Source organism: Lonchura striata, chromosome 3 (assembly GCF_046129695.1).
Source record: "Lonchura striata isolate bLonStr1 chromosome 3, bLonStr1.mat, whole genome shotgun sequence".
NCBI lineage: Eukaryota > Metazoa > Chordata > Aves > Passeriformes > Estrildidae > Lonchura > Lonchura striata.
This window is the reverse complement of record NC_134605.1, coordinates 72,817,196-72,840,451: the sequence shown is the minus strand read 5'-3', so window position 1 is coordinate 72,840,451 and position 23,256 is coordinate 72,817,196. Positions and strand designations below refer to the sequence as shown.

The 23,256-nt window shown below is 32.8% G+C and overlaps 1 protein-coding gene across 5 annotated transcripts in view; it reads left to right on the top strand.

Moving 5' to 3' along the window:
• The window catches only part of GRIK2 (glutamate ionotropic receptor kainate type subunit 2), a 347,561-nt gene that overhangs the window by 141,282 nt on the left and 183,023 nt on the right, over positions 1-23,256 (top strand). For all 5 annotated transcript variants that reach the window (XM_021533827.3, XM_077782281.1, XM_021533828.3 and 2 more), the window contains 2 exons: positions 942-995; positions 3,467-3,640. In XM_021533827.3, coding sequence (XP_021389502.1) covers positions 942-995; positions 3,467-3,640 — 228 coding nt within the window. The remainder of the gene's footprint in view (positions 1-941; positions 996-3,466; positions 3,641-23,256) is intronic.

Sequence of the window (23,256 nt, the reverse complement as noted above, 5' to 3'; positions counted from 1 at the left end):
ATTTTATGGACAATGTCACAAGTAAAAAGGCTCCTACAGCCTTCAGAGTGGTGACAATTCTTTCTAATAGAAATTCTGGTATTGTCACAGTAGTATAATTGTGGCCTTAAGTGTCTTTAAGGAGCCCATCTGGTAACAACTTGGCAAAGGATTCATTTGATAGTGCCTGGAAAGTAAGAAAATACTAAGACAAATTTTGTGCAGAGCATGAAGATAAATGCTTTTCTGGAGAAAATGCCCTTAATGAATAAACATGAAGACAAGTAGTTTTTGTCTACAATTTTTTTTTATGCAGTTGAGAGGAAAGCTTGAACTCTTAAAACACACAGTTTATCAAAAACTACTTTGTATTAGATAGATAGCAAAAGTGATGAAGGTACTTGAGAGATACCCGAATTTATAAAATTATTCTATGAATATTTGTTCATTTTTATTTAAGTAGTATCTCTCTTGCTGTTCAAAATTTGACACGAGAGAATTTTTTTCCATACTTGGAAAAATGTGCACATGTATAATGTAAGCTTGGGTCCTCCTTTCAAATGCATAGTATTGTTCATCAGAATAGAAAAAAAATTCCTATTAGGTAATTCATTTTAAAGGAAGAGTTCAATAATGAATGAAAATATTGTCGACTCAAATTATGTGTTGTAACTTAATGTATCCATTAGTATGTAAAAATACAAGCCTCTTTCACATTTACTGCACTAAACAGTCTAATAATATTCTTTCTATCAGAAGATCTGGTTCATAAATTCTTTTAATAGTCAGTAATCTTCTCTAACTGCTAAGAAATGACTTGCTTGACCTAATTTTAGCATAATTCCAACCCTATAGTCTCATCTTAGTAGTGTTCTTTTGCAGTGTTTCATTTGCTATGTGAGTGTGATAAAACTGTATTATGTGGCCCCAGAAACATTAATCTTTTGTTTATTTTTTTAAAGGCTTTAGCTATGGGGATGATGACAGAATACTACCACTATATCTTTACCACACTGGTAAGTAGCTTGTGAAAACATAGTGATGACATCCAACAAAGACGTTACTTTTCTAATTATATTACTTAACAAAGTGGACAAGGTCTTTGGAATGGGGTGTGAGTGCAAGATATTTTCTTTCCTGAGTTTTCTTACCTTCAGTGAAAACTCATCAGGATGGTTTAATTATTGTTCAGCAGTGTGCCCTGAAAACTGATAGACCTGAGAAAATCTGCTACATCTGACTGTAGCACTGCAGCTTTTAACTATCAAGAAGGCTTAAATGTATAATTCATAATTCACTGTTTATTTTGTGCATTTTGTCCTCTTTGTCTTTTAGCTGTTTGTATGTGAAGATTAAGACATTTTAAAGTTTACTCATATATTCCATATTTTTAATTCAACATTTTACAAGGTAGTTCTTCTCTGTCATATGATTCATGAATAATTTGGTGTGAATCTGAGCTGTATTTTATTTAACAATTCATATGAGGTTTTTAGGCACATGAATTATTCAATATTCTTTGGTGTCCACTGTAAATATAACTTAGAATGAATTTGATCATTCTTGGACCTATCATTTGAAATAAAATAACATTTAAAATGTCAATGCTCTTACAAAACAAACATGTATGTCAAGACCTTTTTCCTGCTCACAACAGCCTAACTAAGAAACAGTTTAAAAGTTGATGAAAATTATTTCTTTGAGTAGTATGCTGTCCTTTGGCATTGAATTTTCATTCTTAAAGCCCTGTTTAAAAGTCAAAATTTTCTGTCATTCTTATTTACTTATTAAAACATTATATTTTCTGTGGAGACAAGAGTATTATATTGACCTGGAATTATCAAGAGATAATTTACTGTGCACAAACATATCAGTAATTTTGATTTTGCAGTGTAGTTCTGGAACCAGCATCAGAATTTAGTTGGTTTTATATATTAATTGCTTCTTGACATGGTGAAAGTCCTGTCAAATAAATTTTCCAGTCACAGTGTTTATCACAGTCTTCTGTGTAATCTTGTCTTGATTGATTCAGGATGTAATTCATTGGCTCATTAATACACTGGCCTGTAATAAATGCATACAAATATTGTGTATATTTATTACATTCTAGTGTAAACATGAATGTGTTTGGATTAAAAAAAATTCATTCAAGGTTCTGACTTCTTGCATAATAAAAACTGAGAGAATTTTTAAAAGAGAAAGATATAACATAGTTCTAGTTATGTCCAACATTTCCTTTGCAATAAAATGTTTTATTTATTTGTAAAGAGGCTGTGAGGTTATTTAAAATGAATTTTGAAACCTGCATATCTTAGATATCGTGAATGGGGAAGTAAATCATATTACTAGCTACAGAATTAAAAATAGGTAGTGATTGATAACTGGTTGATATTTTTATGGGCTTTGTGATGTTAACAATGGGTGTTATATTTGGGTTTTCTGTAGTACAATATTTAATCTTCTTCAGCTTCAGATAGTAAATGGATTCAGGCAAATGTTACACCTAAAAGTTACCTGGCAACAAAAATTAAATAAAAAATTAGATAAATGAATATCTATGAATATCTATGAATTATGGGGAAAATTTCTATGTTCAATAAATTAAACTTATGTTATAGGGAAATAATAGATTATGTATAACCCTGATTACATCTTTTTTCCTTCCCAGTGAAAACTTGATTTTAGATCTGAGTTTCCCGAAGTCTAGTACTGTTTCTACATTGCTTCTTAGGATTTGACCAAAGCACTAGGATAACCTTGAATTTAGTTTCTTAAGCTTTTGAATTTTGAATTCAAAAAAATTTGAATTTTCTTACTTTTTATGAATTATATTTCACCCTGTGTATATTTGAGGGCTAACTGTACACACACACATACAGATATACGGAAAACATATAAATTAGCAAAAGTTTTTCTTGCAAAGACGAATTCCTAATCGAAGAACTGTCCATATTCGGAAGCATGTTGATTACAGTGAAAAAATGCTTTTGATTAAATTTAAAGACATGTACATTTCTCATTGTCCCTGCTCACCACCACCCCCACTCCCTGCCTACTACCCTCCACCAATTTATCCTTCTTAGATTAACATTTTTATGTTTCACTGAGAGTGAAAGCTCAAGGAAACTCTTGTCCAGTTTATTTTTTGATATTTGTTTGGCTTCTGGTAAGTTCAAGAACTAGCAATTAATATTTATATCTAGACAATGAAAATACTATTCAAGCTTATTTTAGCCTGTCTAGTAGCAGATACCTTTCTGTTATTGGACTAAAATTTCCTGAAAGTCTGGTCTTCCTCTGAGAATCAGATTACTCCCACCATAATAGCAGCCAAGTTGCTTGCTCACAGGCCCCCAGACAAGCAGAGCACATTTCCTGGCATAAATAGCACTGAAAAATGACCATGCTCTCATCTGGGGAGATGGTCCAACAATTGAAATAGCAATTGCAGTGTATTACTGAATTTATACAATGGTGGTTTTTTCAGGACCTCTTTGCCTTGGATGTGGAACCCTATCGGTACAGTGGTGTTAATATGACTGGATTCAGAATTCTAAACACTGAAAACACCCAGGTGTCATCCATCATTGAGAAGTGGTCTATGGAGCGCTTGCAAGCACCACCGAAGCCTGATTCAGGTTTGCTGGATGGATTTATGACGGTATGAATGCCAGTATTTGATTCCTTTTTTATATGCTTGTGAAGCTAAAAAAAAATTAACTTTTTGCTAATAAAAGTGTTTAGAGGTATGTAACCAAATACTATTTTAAACATGAGTGAGAGAGTAACTGTGATGTTTCTGTTAATATTTTGTGGATTGAATACATTATCAACTTTTTTTAAAAATTACATGTACTGTATTTTTTTTTCAAATAATAATTCCATATTCTAAATGTCAAATTCCCCTAATTTCCTAATTTGCTGGTGAAAAATTTTCCATGGGACAAAAATCAAGCTAATGAAAATTGTCTCTTTCTCTACATTTTGAGTCTTATTAATTTAAAATTAATTCATTTGTAATGTGTGTTTGCTAATATTTGCATAAATCTTGCTTTTAAATATTTTATTAAGATTATGAACAGGACCTCATTACTATATGTTCTGCTTTCTCTGCTTTCGGATTCATCTGAAATTAATTAATCTGGTTGTTTATTTTAATTTTTTTTCCTTCCATTGCCACTAGTCTTTGGCCTTATTTAATTTCATAAAAATCACAACCATATTTCTGCAAACAAACTTTAATTTCATCCCTTTCAGGAAGGGATCTATTTTAAAAGACATCCTACATGAGGACTACTTTAGTCTTTAAATCTGTTGAAAGATTTTCCACTTTGACCCCTTAACAATTTAGGTTTTGTTTTGCTTTAATTTTTTTTGTTTGGTTTTTTTTTTGGATTTGTTGTTGTTGTTGTTAGGTGTTTTTTTGTTTGATTTTTTTAGGCTTTTCTTCTTCCATTTTAAAGTAGAAAATTCTATTTATTTAAGACAAGTATTTTGGAAATATACCTGGTGCTTTGATTGTGTTATTTATATAACACAACAATCAACATTTTTTTTTCTACTGCTAAGATTTAATGATCTTATAAATATTAGGTACTAAATTACAATAAATATTTTAACAAGTTAATATTTTTCTAGAAAATTACCCTTTTTATGGAAAAATAATTTTAAAATGTATTTACTGTATATAATGTCTTGAACATTATAATTTGAAACATTTTAAATTTAATTTGTTTATTAATTTCCTTGCCCTGCACTTTACAGATTGCATCACATGGTAGTTAAAAAGTTTTATTGTTAATTTCTCTAAATAATTTCAAACAAGCAAATGAATGCCCCAAAATCTGAAAACTGTTTGAAGCCTGTGTCTGGTTTAAATATAGCTACTACTTATTACTGTAAGTCATTGTTTCATGCTTCTTTGTTTGCATTAATACTTTCAATTCTTTTTTTTTTTACCTTTTTGAATTCAAAACTTGCATCACTTCTTCTCATTCATTGTCATTGTATATTTCATGTACTGATCAAAGATGCAACTGATCACAGACCTTTGGATATTTACCAAAATCAGTAGTGATAGAATGGAATAATAAATATTGAAATAGAGTTCTGTGGGTCAGTTGCATGTTTTTCATCTCCTGTGGTGCTGTAAAGAAAGTGTTTTTCTCAGAAAACCTTCTGATGTAAAGCAGAACTCTATAATTGCTATTATATGACTCTGTAAGAATAATACTTTACATCATTACTTTGCCTCAGGATAGAAAAGTATAAAATAAGTGCATGAGAAACATAGTGGCTTCTCTTCTGAACCCTTTAGACCCCTCTATGCTCCAAGTTTTCACACAGAATTTGATGAATATTTTATGGTCATTATTTTTGTTGATTAAGCATTTAAATGTGCTTTGATTACCTGGGTTTTAAATACCTGAGAGATGCAGATAATATTTAAATTATATTTATAGGGCTAATAATCTTGGCAAGCATTATGAGATTACAGAGTTTTTTGGATCAGGCCCGTAGATACAGAAAATGCATCCACAGTGTGTCCTTTTGGACGGTGTGAAGGAAAGTCAAATCATGATGTCATTGCACAATGTTCTTTCTCTTCTCAGAATAAAATAAGCCATTTTATTGAGTTATTATCAGGGAAGTTGTAAAATCAGTTAAATATGTAAAATTTGACTTTTATGTCACTGTTGTTCATCTATATTTAAAGTCAAAAATGGGCTTAGAAATCAAAGGCCCTTCACACATATTGATGCTATGGAATACTCTAACGGATCTGGGCTGGACTGGACTGCAAATATGTTTTATTTTCACTGGTTGATAATGGCTGCAGCTTAATCACAAAAAAATTAGCAAGAAGACTGCTTAATAGAAATGCATTTAGCTTGAATCACACAGATAAATGCCATTTAATCCAGTTTAAAACACCTAAAACTTGTTCCAAATAAAAATCTGAAGTTTGTGTAAAGCATTTAGAGACCTCAGTGAAGACTAACTCTTTTCTGGTGATGTAAAAGCAGGCCAGTATGAATGGCAAAGATTTTAATTTCTCGTGGTGTTTGTGTAAGGTGCTTCTACCCTGTATTTTTTCACCTTTGCCCTGATGACAGTTAGAACTATCAATGTAATTCTGACATTGCTTTTCCTTATTTATGATTCATAGAATTCCCGGTATTAATTGTTGTTTCAAGGTCTTTTCTGTAGGCTTGTATATCTCTCTTACTAGTACATAATTTTCCTCATAATTATTTTACCTTTTAGTATCCTAGTGGAATAAAAGTTGGTACAAAATTTCCTGAATTCTATTGAGTTCAATTATGATAGTTTTTCCTTTGTTTCTAAGCTGTTCCTCAGTACAGCTCTGAAAAACGTGATGGTTTAGCACACCTGAGGATTTCTCAGGATTTCTTTTTATGGACTTTGGAAAAAAAGAAACTATTTAATCAATGATACCATATTCAATAATTCTAGTAATAAATATTTACTAATCAGTACATCAAACAAAATAAGTGCATTCTATGATTTAGGAGAGTAACCACAGTACAATTTGCTTTGTTTTTTCCTTGGCTCCAGAAAATCTGTAGAAATTTTGAAAATTGCCTGCTGTATTTTTTCAGACTATTCACACTTTGCACAGTCTTCTTGAAATAAAAGTTGTGCTTGTGTAAATGTTTATAGAAAATTATTTCTTTTAGTCTAAACTAATTTTTAGTAATGAAAAATGTGAATATACTTTTAATATGACACATAGAAGTCCTGTGTAAGTCTCACTGGTCTATTCTGATTAAAGACAATTTTCTATCATCATTCACATACTCATAGACCTAATTTGTGAATTTGATGGTTCTTTCATATTTCTTAATATCTGTGGACAATAAAAATTATACTTGTCCTCATAATGTAGAAATAATAATTGTGTTGCTATGGAAGTATATGTTATTCTTTTATCTGTCACACACTTGTGCAGATGTGCATGTGTGTACATGGTGTAGATTACTAAGATAATTATATAGTTATATTTATTTCTTAAATTTGTAATATCATTTTTAAGTATTCTCATCAGTCTTTTATTTACTTTGACCATTGTTTTTGTATCATCATACTCTTATTAACCAGGAATAAAGAAAATATAGTGCCTATAAAAATAAACCTCCCATAAAACTGGGACGTGCCAGGCTGTTATTTCTTGTAATAAAATTACAGGAATTTATACAGTAACAATTTTGCCAGAGGTAGTAAACCATACCTTTAGAAAACAGCAGAAGAAAAGAGGAGTCAAAGATCAAACTGTTGCAATACCTTATCTTTCTTGCTAGTGGAATTAACTGTATCTAACATTTCAGTATCTATTTATCATTGTCTTGCTTCTTCTTGTTAGTTAGGTGGAAAAAGCCAAAGGAAACAAAAAATGGCATTTGTCTCCATTTTAAATCAAAATCTAGTTGTTTTATTTTCAGACTAGGAAAACTTTTAAATTAATTCTCACTTAATCCTGCACTTCCTGACTTAATTCAGCAATACATGTAAGTGAGATTTTTAAAATTTTACGTCTTACATATTTCCGAGTAAAATCCAGAGTGGCTACTCCACCAAAATGAAATGAGCAAACATCGATTCATTTGCTCATTTCCGTGTTTCTCACCACATATTCTTACTTGTTAGCAGTTCAAAAAGCACTTTTAGAAAGTTAGATTGAAGACAGGGTGAGTTGTTAGCATTTGAACCTTGTGTTACCCTGATTTTAAACAACTTCTAACTACACTGAAGCTCTTTAACCAATTCTCTGATATCTGATATATTCATTACTCTTATTTTCTGCCAACTTTATGCTGGATTTTGAAATTTGAAAATGATTGGTACTTAGCAACCACTTGAACAGAACTTGGCATTAATAAAACCACACTGTTTTCCAACCAGATTATGATTTCTTCTGGAAAAATGAACTTAAAAGTCAATAAAATCCCAAAACATACCATAATTAAATAAATATATTTAATTAGTGTAACATCAGCTGTTTTTTTTCCTTAAAAGTTTAGATTTTCAGGGCTTCATCCTTATTTTAACCTGGAGTAAAAAATGAATGTTGAACTTTCCTGTAAAATGGAAAAATGTTACTTAATTATTGTGACAATGTTTTTATTAAACTCTAGGAATACTGGCATCTGTACTATATAAGTAGAAAAATATTCTGGAAAACAGAGGGGTAACATACTATTTTAAAGAAACTTCACTTTGATATAGTCTGTACAAATATTACACATAAATAAAAACCCACAAAACCCTGAGCATAAATACATTTCCACATTTATATATGACAGCCATGATTCACACCAAGTAAAACAGAGCATAAAGTGTTATGTTTTCAGAATTCTTTTACTCTTCAACTATTAATCTTCACAGTTGCCTTTGCCTCAAGTCAAAATTTAGCATGCATAATTAAGATGACCTAACAAGCCCTGCTCCTTAATTAACATTAAGTTTTCTTTACTAATTTCTCTTGCCTATCATCCAGTTCAGCTCTCTGCTTTCTTCTTATATAGAAAAGAGTGTATTTTTTCTATTCTGACTATTAATTATATTTTTTAATGCCCATTTTAGTAGCAATATATGGAAGGTGTAGAGAAGCACTGTGGTACTTCATGAATGTGAGAGCCAAGGTCCATGTTTAGGTGTTTACCCCAGAAAAATCAGTTTGCAGCTGATACATTTTGTGTATTGCCTGGCAGAATGGAGCATTATTTAGTTGAGCATGTCCTCTTTTAACTCTTAATTATTTTTGACTTTTTTTTTTCTTAGTTTCTCAGTAAATGAAAATGATAGTTGAAAAAATGAAACCTGAAATTTAAGATATTAAATACTGTTGACAATTTTTGCATATGCAGAACAGATTTATGGTTCACTTCTGTGTATGGGATTTTCAATTGCTTCAAAAAAAGCGTGAAGAAATTTTATTCATAAAGTTTTGAATTTTTAAAGCTGGTGTATAGACTTCTTCACATAAGGAAAGTACATTCAATGGTGTTTTCTTTAAGGGTGTAACTGCAAAGAAGATGCAAAGATGATGAGAGATTCTAATAACTCCATAAATTTTCCTTAATTGAAGGAATGTACAAATGCATTTACTCACAGAGCTGCCTAGGAAATTAATTTTGAAACTAGCCATTTTAAGGGATACAGTAAAAATCCTGAAGTTATAATTCCTTTGGTATTTGAGAATGGAAATGAAAGAGTGAATAATGTTGTATTTGTAAATGTGTAGATATTTTTCCCTAATTAGCTCTCTATATTTGCACACCTAAAGGCTGGGGGGATGCATTTATATAATATATTCTTTGTTTATTCTTTTTCCCCCCTAATTGCAAGAAAGCTTCCAGTAAGCAACCACTCTATGTATAAACCTTATGACTGTTTTGTAAAATCTAATTTATCTGAATGTTCTCTTTCTTAGCTTTGGGGGTATGTTAGTTTAATATTCTCGAAGTTTTGTTATATCGAAGGTCAAGCCAAAGAATTGCTAAAAAATAAAGGGTTAAACAGTGAGGATAGATGGACAATAATTATGTATTTTTAATTGCAACAAATCAAAGTGTTTAAAAACCCTAAAACCTTGTGAGGAATTGGCCCAATGCACAAAGACCATGTTAAATGGCCACCTGTAATCAGGTGAAAGAACTTCTTAATCAACAGGTTTCTCTGCCTTATTTTTGGTTAAACTAACTTGGTTAAGCTACTAATGTTGAAAAGGGTACCTTTTTTTTTAGCATTTTAAAGTTTGGAAAGATTAAGAAAGTAATGGCACTAAAACCAGGACAACTGAAGTTGAAAGAATTGTCTGAAGCATAAAAATCTAAAATTTACAAAAAGGGATTCAGGTCTTCTATCGTGACATAGCCAAAGTTTAACAATGTTTTTCATGAAAGAAATAAATAACTCTCATTAATTGGACATAAATAATATTGAGGGCACTGATATACTGCTCTGAAAGCTAAGTGTAAATTTCCCAGATATTTTGCTCTACTTAAAAACAAGCAAACAACAAAAACAAACAAAACCCAAAAAACCCCAAACAAAAACCCAAGCCAAACATCCAAAACAAAATGAACCCCACCTCCTCACATCCCAGTAATTTTAATCTAGCTGTTGCTAATCCATTTTAATCAAGGTTTAGGTAAACAGCACAAGCCAAGAAAAAGCATGACTTTAAAAAAAAGTGAAGTTGCGCTAAGTGTAGGTATTAGAATTTAACCAAATAGAATTAAAATGATGCTTTTAATTACTGACTCAAGAAATTAGGGAAACTGATTTCCAAAACTGGAAATACACTCTAATAGCATTATTATTATTATTATTTGTATTTAGTTCAATATATATTTTAACCTAATTTTTCTTTACATTAATTTCATAGTTTCTGATCTGTGGTCTCCAATTTTTTTTTTTTTTTCATACCTCATAAAGGAAGAAAAGAAACTGTGGTGTAATTCAGTTGATATTTTTTTCTGGAGCTTGTCTGACTTTATTTATCCTAGATGTCAGTATATTCAGTGACAGTACAAACTGTTGAATAGCTTGATACAAATTAGTAATTTAGTTTTCCTAATTGTAAAAGGATATTTGTGGAACTTCAATCTCTTATATGCACATGGCAATATGGAAATAACAGCTATATTTGGAATAGCTACTTAAATAATAATTTAGTAACTGCTATTAGGCACTGTGACTGGACAGGAGAATTTGATAAGTAGGTGCTGTTAAGGTTCCTGGGGGTAAAAAGATCAAGAAAAAGAAAAATAAATACTTGCTACAGAAATACAGTCTTGGATTCTGATTTAGAGCTTCAAAGAGGATATCTTCTTATGTAGACAGCTTTATAATTATCCCTTTAGCTAAAAGAATTTTCTGGATTTGCTGATGAGATGTGTTTAGTAACAGTGTAGCAGCAAATGTGTACTTCAAAGGAAATACTAAACAATTACTCATTACTGCTTTACAAGCTAAAAATCTCCCCTAGGCACAGTTAATTTTGTGAGTTTAGGGACTATACAGGATTTCATGCTGTAAGATGTTTTAGAAATGATTTGTCAGCTATTTTGGGAATTAATTGCATTATTAAATATGTGAGTACTGTATACAGTAACTTTTAGAATTTTAAGAGACAGGCTAGATCACAAACTTATGATCCTATCCCAAAGGAAAGCTATGTCCAAGTGCTGTATAGTATTTAGCAGAAATTGCAGTTTCTCTTCAATGGAAGATTTCATTGAATTCTTCCAGATGTGGCTTGAGGATGCATGTATACATATATAAATATATTACCATTGGTTTATATCACGCTTTCATGTTAGCAATCTGCCTGCTGCTACGTCTTTATGAAGCAATAGAGGGAACTCAGTATAACAGCAAGTAGGGAAATGGAAGAGCTTGTGCAACCTGCAGGATCTCCTGCACATTGTAGAAGTGTAGCTGAAGCATAGGTTATTTTTTGAGATAGGAATTTGAGTGCCTTTTCTCAGGAAATATTCACATGTCTGCAGTGCATGAAATTTAGTCTGAGGACTGAAATTAAGAAACTGTAATCTGTCAAAGATTATGTTTCTAAAGAAGGGGAATGAAGCTGGTGAAGGGTCTGGAGCACAAGTTTTATGAGGAGTATATGAGGGAGCTGGAGTTGGTTAGCCTGGAGGGAAAGAGGCTCAGGGGAGACTTTTATTGCTCTCTACAACTGCCTGAAAGGAGGTTGTAGGCAGGTAGGTGTTGGTCTCTTCTGCCAAGTAACAAGCAACAGAACAAGAGGAAATGGCTTCAAGTCATCCCAGGGAAGGTTTAGATTGCATATGAGGAAAAATTTCTACCAAGAAAGGGTGGTCAAGCAACGGAAAAACCTGCTTAGAGAAATGGTGGAGACACTATCCCATGGATAGAGGCATTTAAAAGTCTTGTAAATGTGGCACTTATGGACATGGTTTAGTGGTGGAATTGGCAGTGCTGGATTAATGATTGGATGATATTAAAGGTCTTTTCCAACCTAAGCAGTTCCATGATGCTATGAAGATATTTTTCTTAGTATATGCATTATGAAATTATTTTTAATGGTTTATGTATATACTATGTTTATTTTAAATTTTCAAGAAAGGTGAACCAAAGAAAAGATTTATTTCATTCTCTTTCTTTGCTGTTATTTTTAGAACTTGCCTTGAGGGGCAGCATAACTAGAACTGATAATCAGTGGATTTATCTGCAGAAATGAATAACTCTAAGAATCATTATGGCTACCATTGTAGGATGTGGAATGGTGACAGAGTAGGCATGCTATGTTAAGCAGCAATGTAAATAATATAATTTGTGGAGAAATGGGCCATCAATTTGGCCTTCACTGTGTGCTTATCACCTTCACAACCACACTGCCTGTTAGGACTGGCAATGTACTGCACTTAATAGTGACGCTTAGAAGTATGTTCTGGGTAAAATCCTTGTCCTTTGGAAATCAGCATATGGATCATTTGGCTAACCTTTAGTTTGCTACATGCATTCCAGGCTCAGACAGGATAAGCAGATGAAGAGCTACCACTTTTAAATTTTTATTTAATGTTAAAGTGGAATATTAAACACTACATACTGCAACGGAGCGGGAAAGAGTGAAAATCATATGTAAATATTTGTCTCTGAATATTCAGGTGGTTGTTTTGGATGTGTTTGGTAGGCTGGAACAGTCTTCATTCGTTATATGCTTCTGATATATTAAAACCAAGGATATGCTCTTTCTTGTTAGTGCTTGTTAATTACTGGACTAGTTGACATAGCTGGTAGATATAAACAAGCTTCTGGGGATACCACATTCTCTGCTGAAGACCTGTAAGTGTATCTGCTTAAATTTTTTGCCTTTTTATTTTTTTCCCCAATTTTCAGATATTTATAGATTTATCTCTGATAAGAGCTATTACTTCCACTAATTTTTGCTTTTCTCAAGTCACAGCACACTTTCGGCTTTTAAGGGGGTTCATATAGTACATATTGACTTCATGGGGACTTTATTATAAAGACCAGATATGTAGTTATTTCTTAAACTAAGTTTCCTAAGGGATAACTTTATTTCCTGTCCAGAACATCCTAGATTCCATTTTCGAGCTTTAGAGATTTACAAGATATTTTGCTTGGCCTCCACGCTTTTGACCCTTCAGAAGATCAAAGGTCTCCTAAAAGTCCAAATTCATGTCTGCCCACCTTTGGTGAATGTTTCATCTCTTAATATTTCAAATTATGCTACATACTTGACATAGTCAAGCCTTAAGTAGAATTGTAGAAGCAAATATACTTTCCACTTAAGGGGTCTAGAGGGAATACACTGCCACAAGCATACATACAGAGCTGTTAAACAGTGCCTAAGAAAATTCAAGCAACCACCCAAATCTCCATGAGAATACTTTTATGTCAGGATGGAAACAAAATTAACATGAATTAATTTATATATTTTTCTCTGTGAACATGAGGCCTCTACTCTCCCAAGTCGCATTCAGCTTAAGAGGTAGGTGAGAAACATGTACTGGATGCACTAAAGAGAATTAAGTGTCATGATGTGAAACAGAGATTTTAGATTTAATACTCCCACTTCCTAAGGCCTGAGTGTATATATAATATTTTAATAATGCTGTAACCTAAATTAGATGATGAAAATTTCTGTAATGTCCTGGAAATAAATACTAAAATTTCAGAATTTTCTTATTTTGATCTTGTAGTATAATTTGCTCAAGCCTTGTTGTGAAATGCTACTGGGAAAGCATTATTTTGTAACATATATTCTGTACATGAGGCTTCTATATATATTGCTTATGAAAACAAAATCTCATTTTATCTGTTTGTCATATGTAACAATGGATGTGTTTATTGAGCTGTTGATTGAGTCCTCAGTTCAACAAATTGTTCACTGTGTTTTTTTGCTGAAAAAGCAATGTAAAGCTTGTCAAGTAGCTCTGCTGAAGTCAAGTGGACTACTTTGACACTTAAAGTGAAGTATCTAATTTGTTTAAATAGTACTTCAAAGGTCACTCATAAAAAATGTTTTATGTAAGTTACTTTGTTGCACATCTTCACTTTTGTATTTTGAGGAAAGAATGAGAGAGAATTTCAAAGTATTTCTGATCAACAATTTTTTCAGTGTTTTCATGATAGCAGACATAGTTCAGAAAACACCATTTTTCAAATTATAGATTCCTGATAACATGATTGTTCTCAGTGTTGTCTGCATAAAAGAAACAGCATGAGACTTTAGATAGCTTTAGACTATTTTGGATTTCTTCACCTTCTATTTGCTAAAAATTCAGGATGATTATTCTGAAGAAATTCCAAAGTTTGAGTAAGATTGTGGGTAGAATCCAAAGAAAAATAACTGTATTCTTCTCTTCAAGATTACTGAAAATAAGCATTTTTTTTTTCACTTGTAAAAATTCAAATGATAATTTAAAAAACCAAAAAACTCTTTATTAGAGTGCTCATTATTTCTGTTATAATCCTTTGGGCCCTTCACACAGTGGGATTCATCTTAGCATGAGTGCAGGAACTAGGTCTTCCTGAGTGGAGCGTTTTGCAGTAGTGTGCCTTTAGAATTGAAGTCAGGCAACATCAACTTTGTATCTGGAGGACTGCTGCCTAGTTATTACATGAAGTTGATAGACTAATTTAGAAGGTGATGTCCACGATATTTCCTGGTCTATTCAAAACTTGCTGAGAAAATTGTAAACCTATAGACTTCTTTTAGCTGATGATGAATTTTGTAGAGTCACAGAACAGCCCAGGTTTGAAGGCTCCTTGAAATATCTTGTCTAACTTTTTATGGGAAAGGGAGCTAAGATGCAATCTGTCCAATTGTGTCTTGAAAATCTTCAGTGGTGAGAACTTCATCATATCCCTGGGGAGGTTGTTCCTGTGATTGTTCTTGCTGTAAACAAATTCTTTCTCAAGATGAAGCCTCTTCCAGTGTATCTTCCACCCATTGTCTTCCTCATGTGGGTCTTTACCAAGAAAGAGTCCCTGTCCTCTTTGTAGCTGCCCCTTTAGTACTGAAGCACTGCGATAAGGCCCCTTCAAGCCTTCCCTTCTCCAAAGAGAAAAGACCTTCAGTGTCCTCAGTCTTTCCTCAGAACACAGGTTTCCAGTCCTCTGATTGTGGTGATCCTTTGGACTCTATCCAGTGTGCTTGAGTATTTTTTAAATTTTGAATTATGGGGATCATAACTGGGCAGAGTGCTTCAGATGCAGCCTGACAGATGTTGAGTAGAGAGGGGTGATCACATGTCTATCTCAGTTAGTAATGAGCCTGTAAATTGAGCTCAGGATCAAGGATCTTCTGCTACTGCAACATCTCGTGGCTGGCTCATCTTCAGCTACTTGTCCACAAGGACCTCCAAGTCCTGTTCAGCTAGGCTGCTCCCCATTCATGAAGATTATAACCAGTACTGACTTTGATTATGTCATCTTTGAACTATTTCTTAAATTGCATGGTAAATTAAGTTGGGTAAATTTGTTTTCAAGATCTAGTTTAATACAGAAACTTAAGCACTGACATACCACTTTCTGTTCAAAGACCATTCTTGTTCACGTAAGGTCTTCAGCCTAAGGTTTGTTGCATGATCACAAATTGCAAAACTAAAATCAGTATTCATGGAGGGAGACATTTCTGTCTTGGGTAAAAGATTTATAGCCACATCTGGGAGCAATTAGAAAGGCTTTTTTTTTTTTTTTTTTTGGCACAGTTAGCTTGTCATATCATTGTCCAAAGCAAAGATGTGCTTAATGATTTTGATTAGTCTAGATTTGCCAGTTTTGAAATTAACTAGGAAAATAATAACACTAACTTATTTTTTAAAATTGAATATTATTCTTTTAATGTTTGTACAAGTAGGGTTCTCTACCTTAATTTGCTGAGTTTAGTCTTGGTGCAATATTCTAGATGAAAAAATGAAATTTATCTTAGTTTGCATCAGAGAGTGTTGTTGCTGTGTTTTTTTATCAATGAATATGCTTAGATTTTTTTTTTTGACTTTACTGTTCCACATTTGGCCTATTCATTTACTAAATATGTGTCTTAAATAAAATCATTTAGAGACAGACACCAGCAATGTTAGAATATTGTTTTGAAACAATTTAAATGTGAAGATCTTAAAAGACCTTCTCTTTAGATGAAAAGTAAGTCATAAGGGCTCAAGTGCAGCTGTATCATGTAAAGCAAACTTTCATATAATTTATTTATAAATTGGAAAATTAGAAGATTTACAGGAGCTTTGTGAAGCTGAAAATAAAGCACAGGTTAATTAAAAATACTTTATTTAGCTAGAAAAAAATTTTATTGCCATTTATAAGGCAATTTTTAAAGTAATGTAAAAAGAAGTAAATTATGAATACAGTTTGTCTGGAGAAAGAGGAAAAAGTGAGAACATTTTTTCTACATCCACATAAAGTTGTGCATGCGTTCATTTAACAAAATCATCTGTGTTAGGTTAAAAATAGAATAATTTAATAATAGAAGTTACCCTAAACTTGATAAAGTCAGATTATAATTTAGGGTTTCTTCCTGAAAATAAAAGCTCAACAAAAATCAGATGGGATACACTTGGAAATATACAACTTCAAAGTGTGAGATGCCATAACAAAGTGTATGCATACTGAAGTTTAGTTTGGACATTAAAAAAATCAGGAAAAACCTATTGGTAGAAAATCAGTGATATATATATGTGTGAGTGTGTGTGTATGTGTTGAGTTTTCTTTATCTTGAGTATACCAGCATATGTTCCTTTTACATTTGGTCAGAAAATATTTGTCAAGCACTGGAACAGGCTTCCAAGGGAAGTGGTTGAGTCACCATACGTGGAGGTATTTAAAAATGTAAATCTGGTGTTAAGGGACATAGTTTAGAGCTGGACTTGGCAGCACTACATTAATGGCTGGATTTGTTGGTGTTAAAGATCTTTTCTGAGTTAAATGGTTATATGTTCTACACTGAGTTGATTCAATGCTGTTGGATAAAGAATCTGAATGTCAGGGACTTGTATTGATTTTCAAGTAAGATCAAGGGAGAAAATCCATCAGAGCAGTGGGAGATAAAGCACCATCAGGAGAAACTCTTTACTATCTGAGCACTAGGTATCATATTTGTTAGAGAAAAATATTGAATGTCTTTTTCTGGGAATATAAACTAACAGTAAGCAAGATTGTCAGAACTGAGGGGCTGGATCATTTGTGTAATGAGGAGAGGTTGAGGGAGCAAGTCTAGGGAAAGGAAGGCCTCTTAAGGACCTAACAGCATCTCTCTAACATCTGTGGGGAGATTATCAAGAAGACACAGACAAGCTATTCCCATCAGTGCATGGCAGAAGCATGAAAGCAAAGGCATAAACTGAGAGAGATTTTGACTGGATTTAAGGAAAAATGTTTTCACTGTAGGAAAAGTTAAGAATTGGAAAGGATTGCTCACAGAGGTTGTAGTCTCCATCCATGCAGCTGATAAAGCTCTGAATAAGGTGTCTATTCCTAGAAGATACACTGAAAACAATGTAAAAGGTGAAAGATGTCGGACTAGGGAAGTCCTGTGGTCTCTTCATCTCAAATTGCCTTATGATCTTTATTTATACTCAAAAACTGTGGCTGTCCTCTGAGAAGTCAATCTCCATTATCTTTGAAGAGCACTGTTGGATCTGAGGGAGCCTCTTCATAAAAAAAGCAGTTAAGAGTAATGAAATTGAAAACTATTCTCATATTCATGATGAGCTGTAGCTTGATCACACAGATACAATGTAGTTTGTAAACCAGAGTACCAGTGCTTAATTTTTTTCTAGAAATTAGAAGAATTCCTCCTATTTTGAGGGAAGTATCTGCATTGCTTCCTGCAGGTTTTATTAATTTTAATCTTAAGGGACATGTAATTTTTTCTAATTCCAAGAAAACCTCATCTAATATAGTGTGGTCTCAAATACAATTTTTAAGTTTACACAATATCACAGGGGATGTGTTAGACTATATCAGTCAAGATACTATCATACAAGATACTATAATGCTTGTACCTAAATACTCAGTGAACACATTCAGTAGAAGAAACAATATAATGATAGTTGTATCTCTCCTAGAAGCCCCTAAAACATGCTTTTGGTAGATGTTTATAAGACATGTTGGTGAGCTTTTTAAGAAAGTCAAAATTGGTGATCATTATGGCTATCAGTTCACATGGACATGATTATGTCTCAAACAAATAAACTTTAAAGGAGCTGAGAATTGAAAAGGGTCCAAGCATTTAAAATAATGAGCACACCATTGAAAGAAACAATGAGAAACCTAATAATTCCAGGTTTGGGTCAGAACATGACTGGTTTGCTGTGTTTTAGTATAAGGAATCATGAATTCAACTTGTCTGTGCTGCACAGACATAGGTCAATGTGCCTGTCTCCTTTTTGCAGGTGTTGAGTTGGCAATCTTCCAGAAAGCTTGGTGGCAAATCATGTAGAACCATTCCAGGAATGACTAGTGGTCTGCTAAGTTTTCCAGCAATGACTTGGCATATTCAGACATATTCTTTCAAGGTGGCAGCCATGTCATAGGCTTCATTTGTTTCTGTTTGCAGATAAACTGCCCAGAGAGCAAGTTTAATATCCTTTGCTGTGCTTCAGAGTGAACTATACATATATACCTCCTAATGAAAAACATGCCTAAACAGTATTTGTGGAATTTGCCTCTCCTAACTTAATCCATGTAAAATTCAAATGTCTAATAATTGCTTATATTACCTTTTCAGTCAGTACAGGAAGAATAGAGAAATTTATCCTAAGACAACTGCATAGACTATATTGCTGAAGAGGAGTCTATTGGGAGCATAGATAATTGACTGGCCATTTTAAATGGCTGAACTTAGAAAAAATTATTCCTCTCTGATGTATGTGAGTTTTGCACATACAGATCCCTCCACAGTGTTTTTTATTGTTCTTTGACATGTGAAATTGTGTTTACAGTTCTAATCTGCCTTGCCTGCAGCTGTAAGGAGATATTATTTAATATGGACTATATTACCTTGGTGCCCTATCTTGAATCAGTTATTACATGCATACCAAAGTGGTGATGTATTTTGATAAAATAACTAAAAATGCAGTAAGAATACAATATAATCTGTAAGTAAATAGCATTACTTGTTTTGTGCCTAAAGCACAAGAGCATTGCTGCTTTTAAGGCTGATCACAGAATGTCAGTTTTCTGAACTGTCTCAACCTATCCAAGAGTGTGTTTTCATTGTTGTGAAATCTTGCAGATTTTACCTCCCTGAAGGAACTTCTTAACAATTCATTTGTTTGGTTAGGGTTCAGGTAGCAAAGTTAATAACCAGATTGTTAGAGATACAAATCAATCCAGCCAAATTAAAAAATAAAGATTGATTTTATTTAGCAATTTAAATATATCTGTGCCAGCCACAAAGAAAAGGATAGTGCCAAGCTCGGGAATGGGACTGGGTGAAACACAGGTCTGACTGCTACAAGAACTAAGTCACTCAACAGTACTTTCTTCCTGATGACATTTAGTGAAGACTGTCACTCCTTACCTGTTCTGATCAACCGAGCATATTTTGCAGAGACTTGATGAAATGATCACCATGTTGCATCCTGTAAACCTGAACACTTTAGTTCTTAACAGAGAGGAAGCAGGTTTGAATTCTTAAAATAGGTATAACAGTCCTGTATCTCAGAAAAGTAGACAAACCTCCAGTACTTTGGGGTTGATAAGTTCCTAACTGCATAGAGTACTAAAAATGTTTATGAAATTCCTTAGCATTTTCAGAGTAGACAGGGGCTGTTTTGCAGAAGCTAGGAAATTGGATCTTCATGGGTCAATTTATTGTGATACTAGTCTTTCAATATATATTTTTATTGTCTGGACAACAGCAAGAATCCAAGCTTTGGTTGTTTCTTTATTTTTACCAAACAAACACACAACAAACACAAACCAAATAAAAACAAAAACAACAAAAGGCAAAAACCCCATATATATTCTAGCACTAGTCTATTAACTTCATATGACCTGGAGGTCTCTAGCTAGCAAGATAATATTATTTACCCACATCTATTTGTGATTTAGTGCATTCAGGTAGTGCCCTGTGGGAAGGCAAGCAAGGGGAGAATTTTTTTTCTGAGTAGATGTGAGCCATTAAGTAGTTCAAGATTAGATATGAGACCTTCAACAGCCAGTAATGGAACAGCATTAAGTCTTGAGTTCACTTGTAGTTGAATGTACTAATGGAGGCACCATGCTGCGAAAACATACATTTTCTTTGGAATTTCTTATGAAGAGGTGATTGCACATTACAATATGAATAGATGTGCTAGATGCATAGGCGTTTTCTGACAGAAAATTAAGGCCCCTCTACCAGACAATGGCTCACTGGAGGAATGTATTAGTGGTGAAATAAAATTTGAAAATAGATCCTTTCGTATTTACTAGTCCATTGACTTTCCTCCTAGAGCCCTTGTCCCCAACCTGACTACTACGTTCTTTATTTTCATTCCCTAATCAAGCTCATGCTGTTTTAATCTGACTTGGGAAGATTATTGTATAATTGCATTATACATGCAATTTTTTATTCAGTTTGGTCATCCGTAAATCCCACCTTGTCTTCTGTATAAGTTTCAGTATCTTCTGGTATCCATTTATGTCTCCAAACATTTAATATTCCCTGGATAGTTCTATGATGTGACTCTACAAGAAGGGCATTCATAATTTTTTTTTTTTTTGTGATTAATTATTGAGCTTTTAGAAGGATAAACACATTAATGTTGCTTCTGAAACTGCATAAAATTATTACTGTTTATGGTATAAGGTGAGCTAATACACTGTTTTCAGAAAAGAAAAATAAAATCTGATTAAGGTATTCTTTTCTTTGTAGTGCTAGCTTTCTTACTCTTCTGCTGATATTTCTGACCAGAAAAATAATTTTCCTATTTTTCTCTTAACTACAATAGCAAAATGTCTCCTTTCTTAGAAAGCCCTATTCTAAAAGAAAAAAAAAAAAAAAAAAAAATCATTCTATCAGTCCATAAAAGATGCTTGGAGTAAAAGGCATAAATAATGTCCATGTATTAAATAATACAGAAAAGTAGATGTTGTCCAGTGTGAGTGGAGTAGCTATTCTCTGTCTATTGTGCATGTTAAACTTTCTGCCCCAGTTTCTTTATAAAACCTACCCATGAATCACTAACTGATATTTTATTGTAAAATCAGATTTGCCTTGGTTTACTATATAGGAAGAACTCTGATTAAGACTCTGTAGTTTTCAGTAGTATGTATAATAACAAATGGATTGTGTCTAGAGTAACATAATAGGTAGATAAGAGGACTTTAGTAAACATAAATCTATAGAATCGTCAAATAGTTTGTATTGGCAGGGACCTTCAAGGTTCATTTAGTCCAACTCTCCTGCCACAGGCAGAGACATCTTTCACTAGAGTGGGTTGCTCAAAGCACCATCTACCTTGCCCTTGAACACTTCCAGTGATGGGGTATCCAGAGCACCCCTAGGCAACAATTTCAGTGTCTAAAAGACTTCATTGTAAAGAAATTCTTCCCTATATCCAGTCTAAATAAATTTCTTAAAAATTGTTGTGAGGAGCCTCCTTTCTAAACATATACAGGTATTCTAAATTCTAAAGTCCAATCAAATTGTGTTATATATGTATATAGTGGGTCATACTTAAAGATTTGAATGGAAACAATTATAAAGTGCAAAGTACTTTCCGAAAGGTGCAATGTGTACCCCATTGTAGTCCATAGAGTTTTAATTCATTATCCATATGTAGTTTTAATTCTGGTACCTGGGCATACCAGGTGTGTTTCCTTTGGGTGCTTACAGAACTGTAAACTGGATAAGTTGTAAAGAGCAGGTGCATAACTTTCTGTTTTGACTGTGAATTTCTCACTAGAGAAACTGAACTGAATCATAGAACCTGATAGAGTATAATCTGTGTAAGTTATTTTTGATTTTTCAGTGCTTTATTTGGGATGTTTCTCTATCTTGAAATTGTAAACCCACTAAAATATTTATCTCCTTTAACACCTATATATTATTTTTGTTCTATATCCTCTCTTTAATGTGTTTCTCATGCCAATATTTAGATCTAGTCTTAGATTATACCTACTCCAAAAATTCAACTTTAAATACTCAGAATAGATTTTTGAGCAGTTTTATTTGTCTCTTTGGCAGTTAGATTAATTGATTTCTTGTAGCACTTAAGGTAGTAGAGATTAACTGTTTTCACAAAGAAAAATACTCAGTAGATAATAGACTTTTTACTGGAAGTAAATCTTCCGTTACATTAGTGTTGCCTTTATGAACAATCTTTTGGTTGTTGTAAAAGATAGTGATTTTACTTTGGAGAAATGGAAATAATTTGGGAATACCTGATTGGTAGATAAACTATTTATATGTCTATCTGATAAATATAAACAATGTGCTGAGATATAAATTAATTTGTACTTAAATGAGCATGAAGCAACAATCATTCAAGGAACTTTAATGGATATCAATCCACCACCCCTTAGTATGGATTAGGGATGCAGAAATCAGATTTATATTTTCATGGTGGCTTGAAGAAAATGTTGAAAAACCTCAAAATAAATATTTAATTGGAGTGAATTTACTATTTCTGCTACTTTTTTTATTTAATCTGTCCTTTTTGTTGTGATTGATAATTTGGTTTCTCTTAGACATCATGATTTCTTAAATTTATTTTTTAAAGTAACATGATGCTCATGAAATGGAGATCTGTTCTCTTCTATGCATGTTCTTTCAGAAGATAGCTAGAATAGTGATAAATTTAAGTTCTAAGTATTCACTTAGTATGAACCTAGCATCATACACTTAAGCAAGGAATTTAATATAAAAACACTGTGGTATAGCATATGTATTCTTCCACCTTGGAGAGCTGAATTTCATAATGTTTTTGCATTTAAATGCTTATGTTACTAATAATTGCTTTGGCTTTTCTTCAGATTCTTTTTTCTACAAAGAAGAGGGAACTGTTTACAAAGGCAGATGTTTCTCATGAGATAAAGAGAAAATAAAGGAATAAAGCAGACTCAGAATTTACTTTGCACTTCCTCCTGGTGGAGTGGCAGTTAGAAATGTCAGAATTCTGTTGTATGCATTTCCTATAATGAATTGTCCTCTTAGCAATATTACTTTGACTGCTACAGTAAATATACCTGTGACAATTAATGGATCACCAGGATCACCAGTCATTGAAATAAGATTCT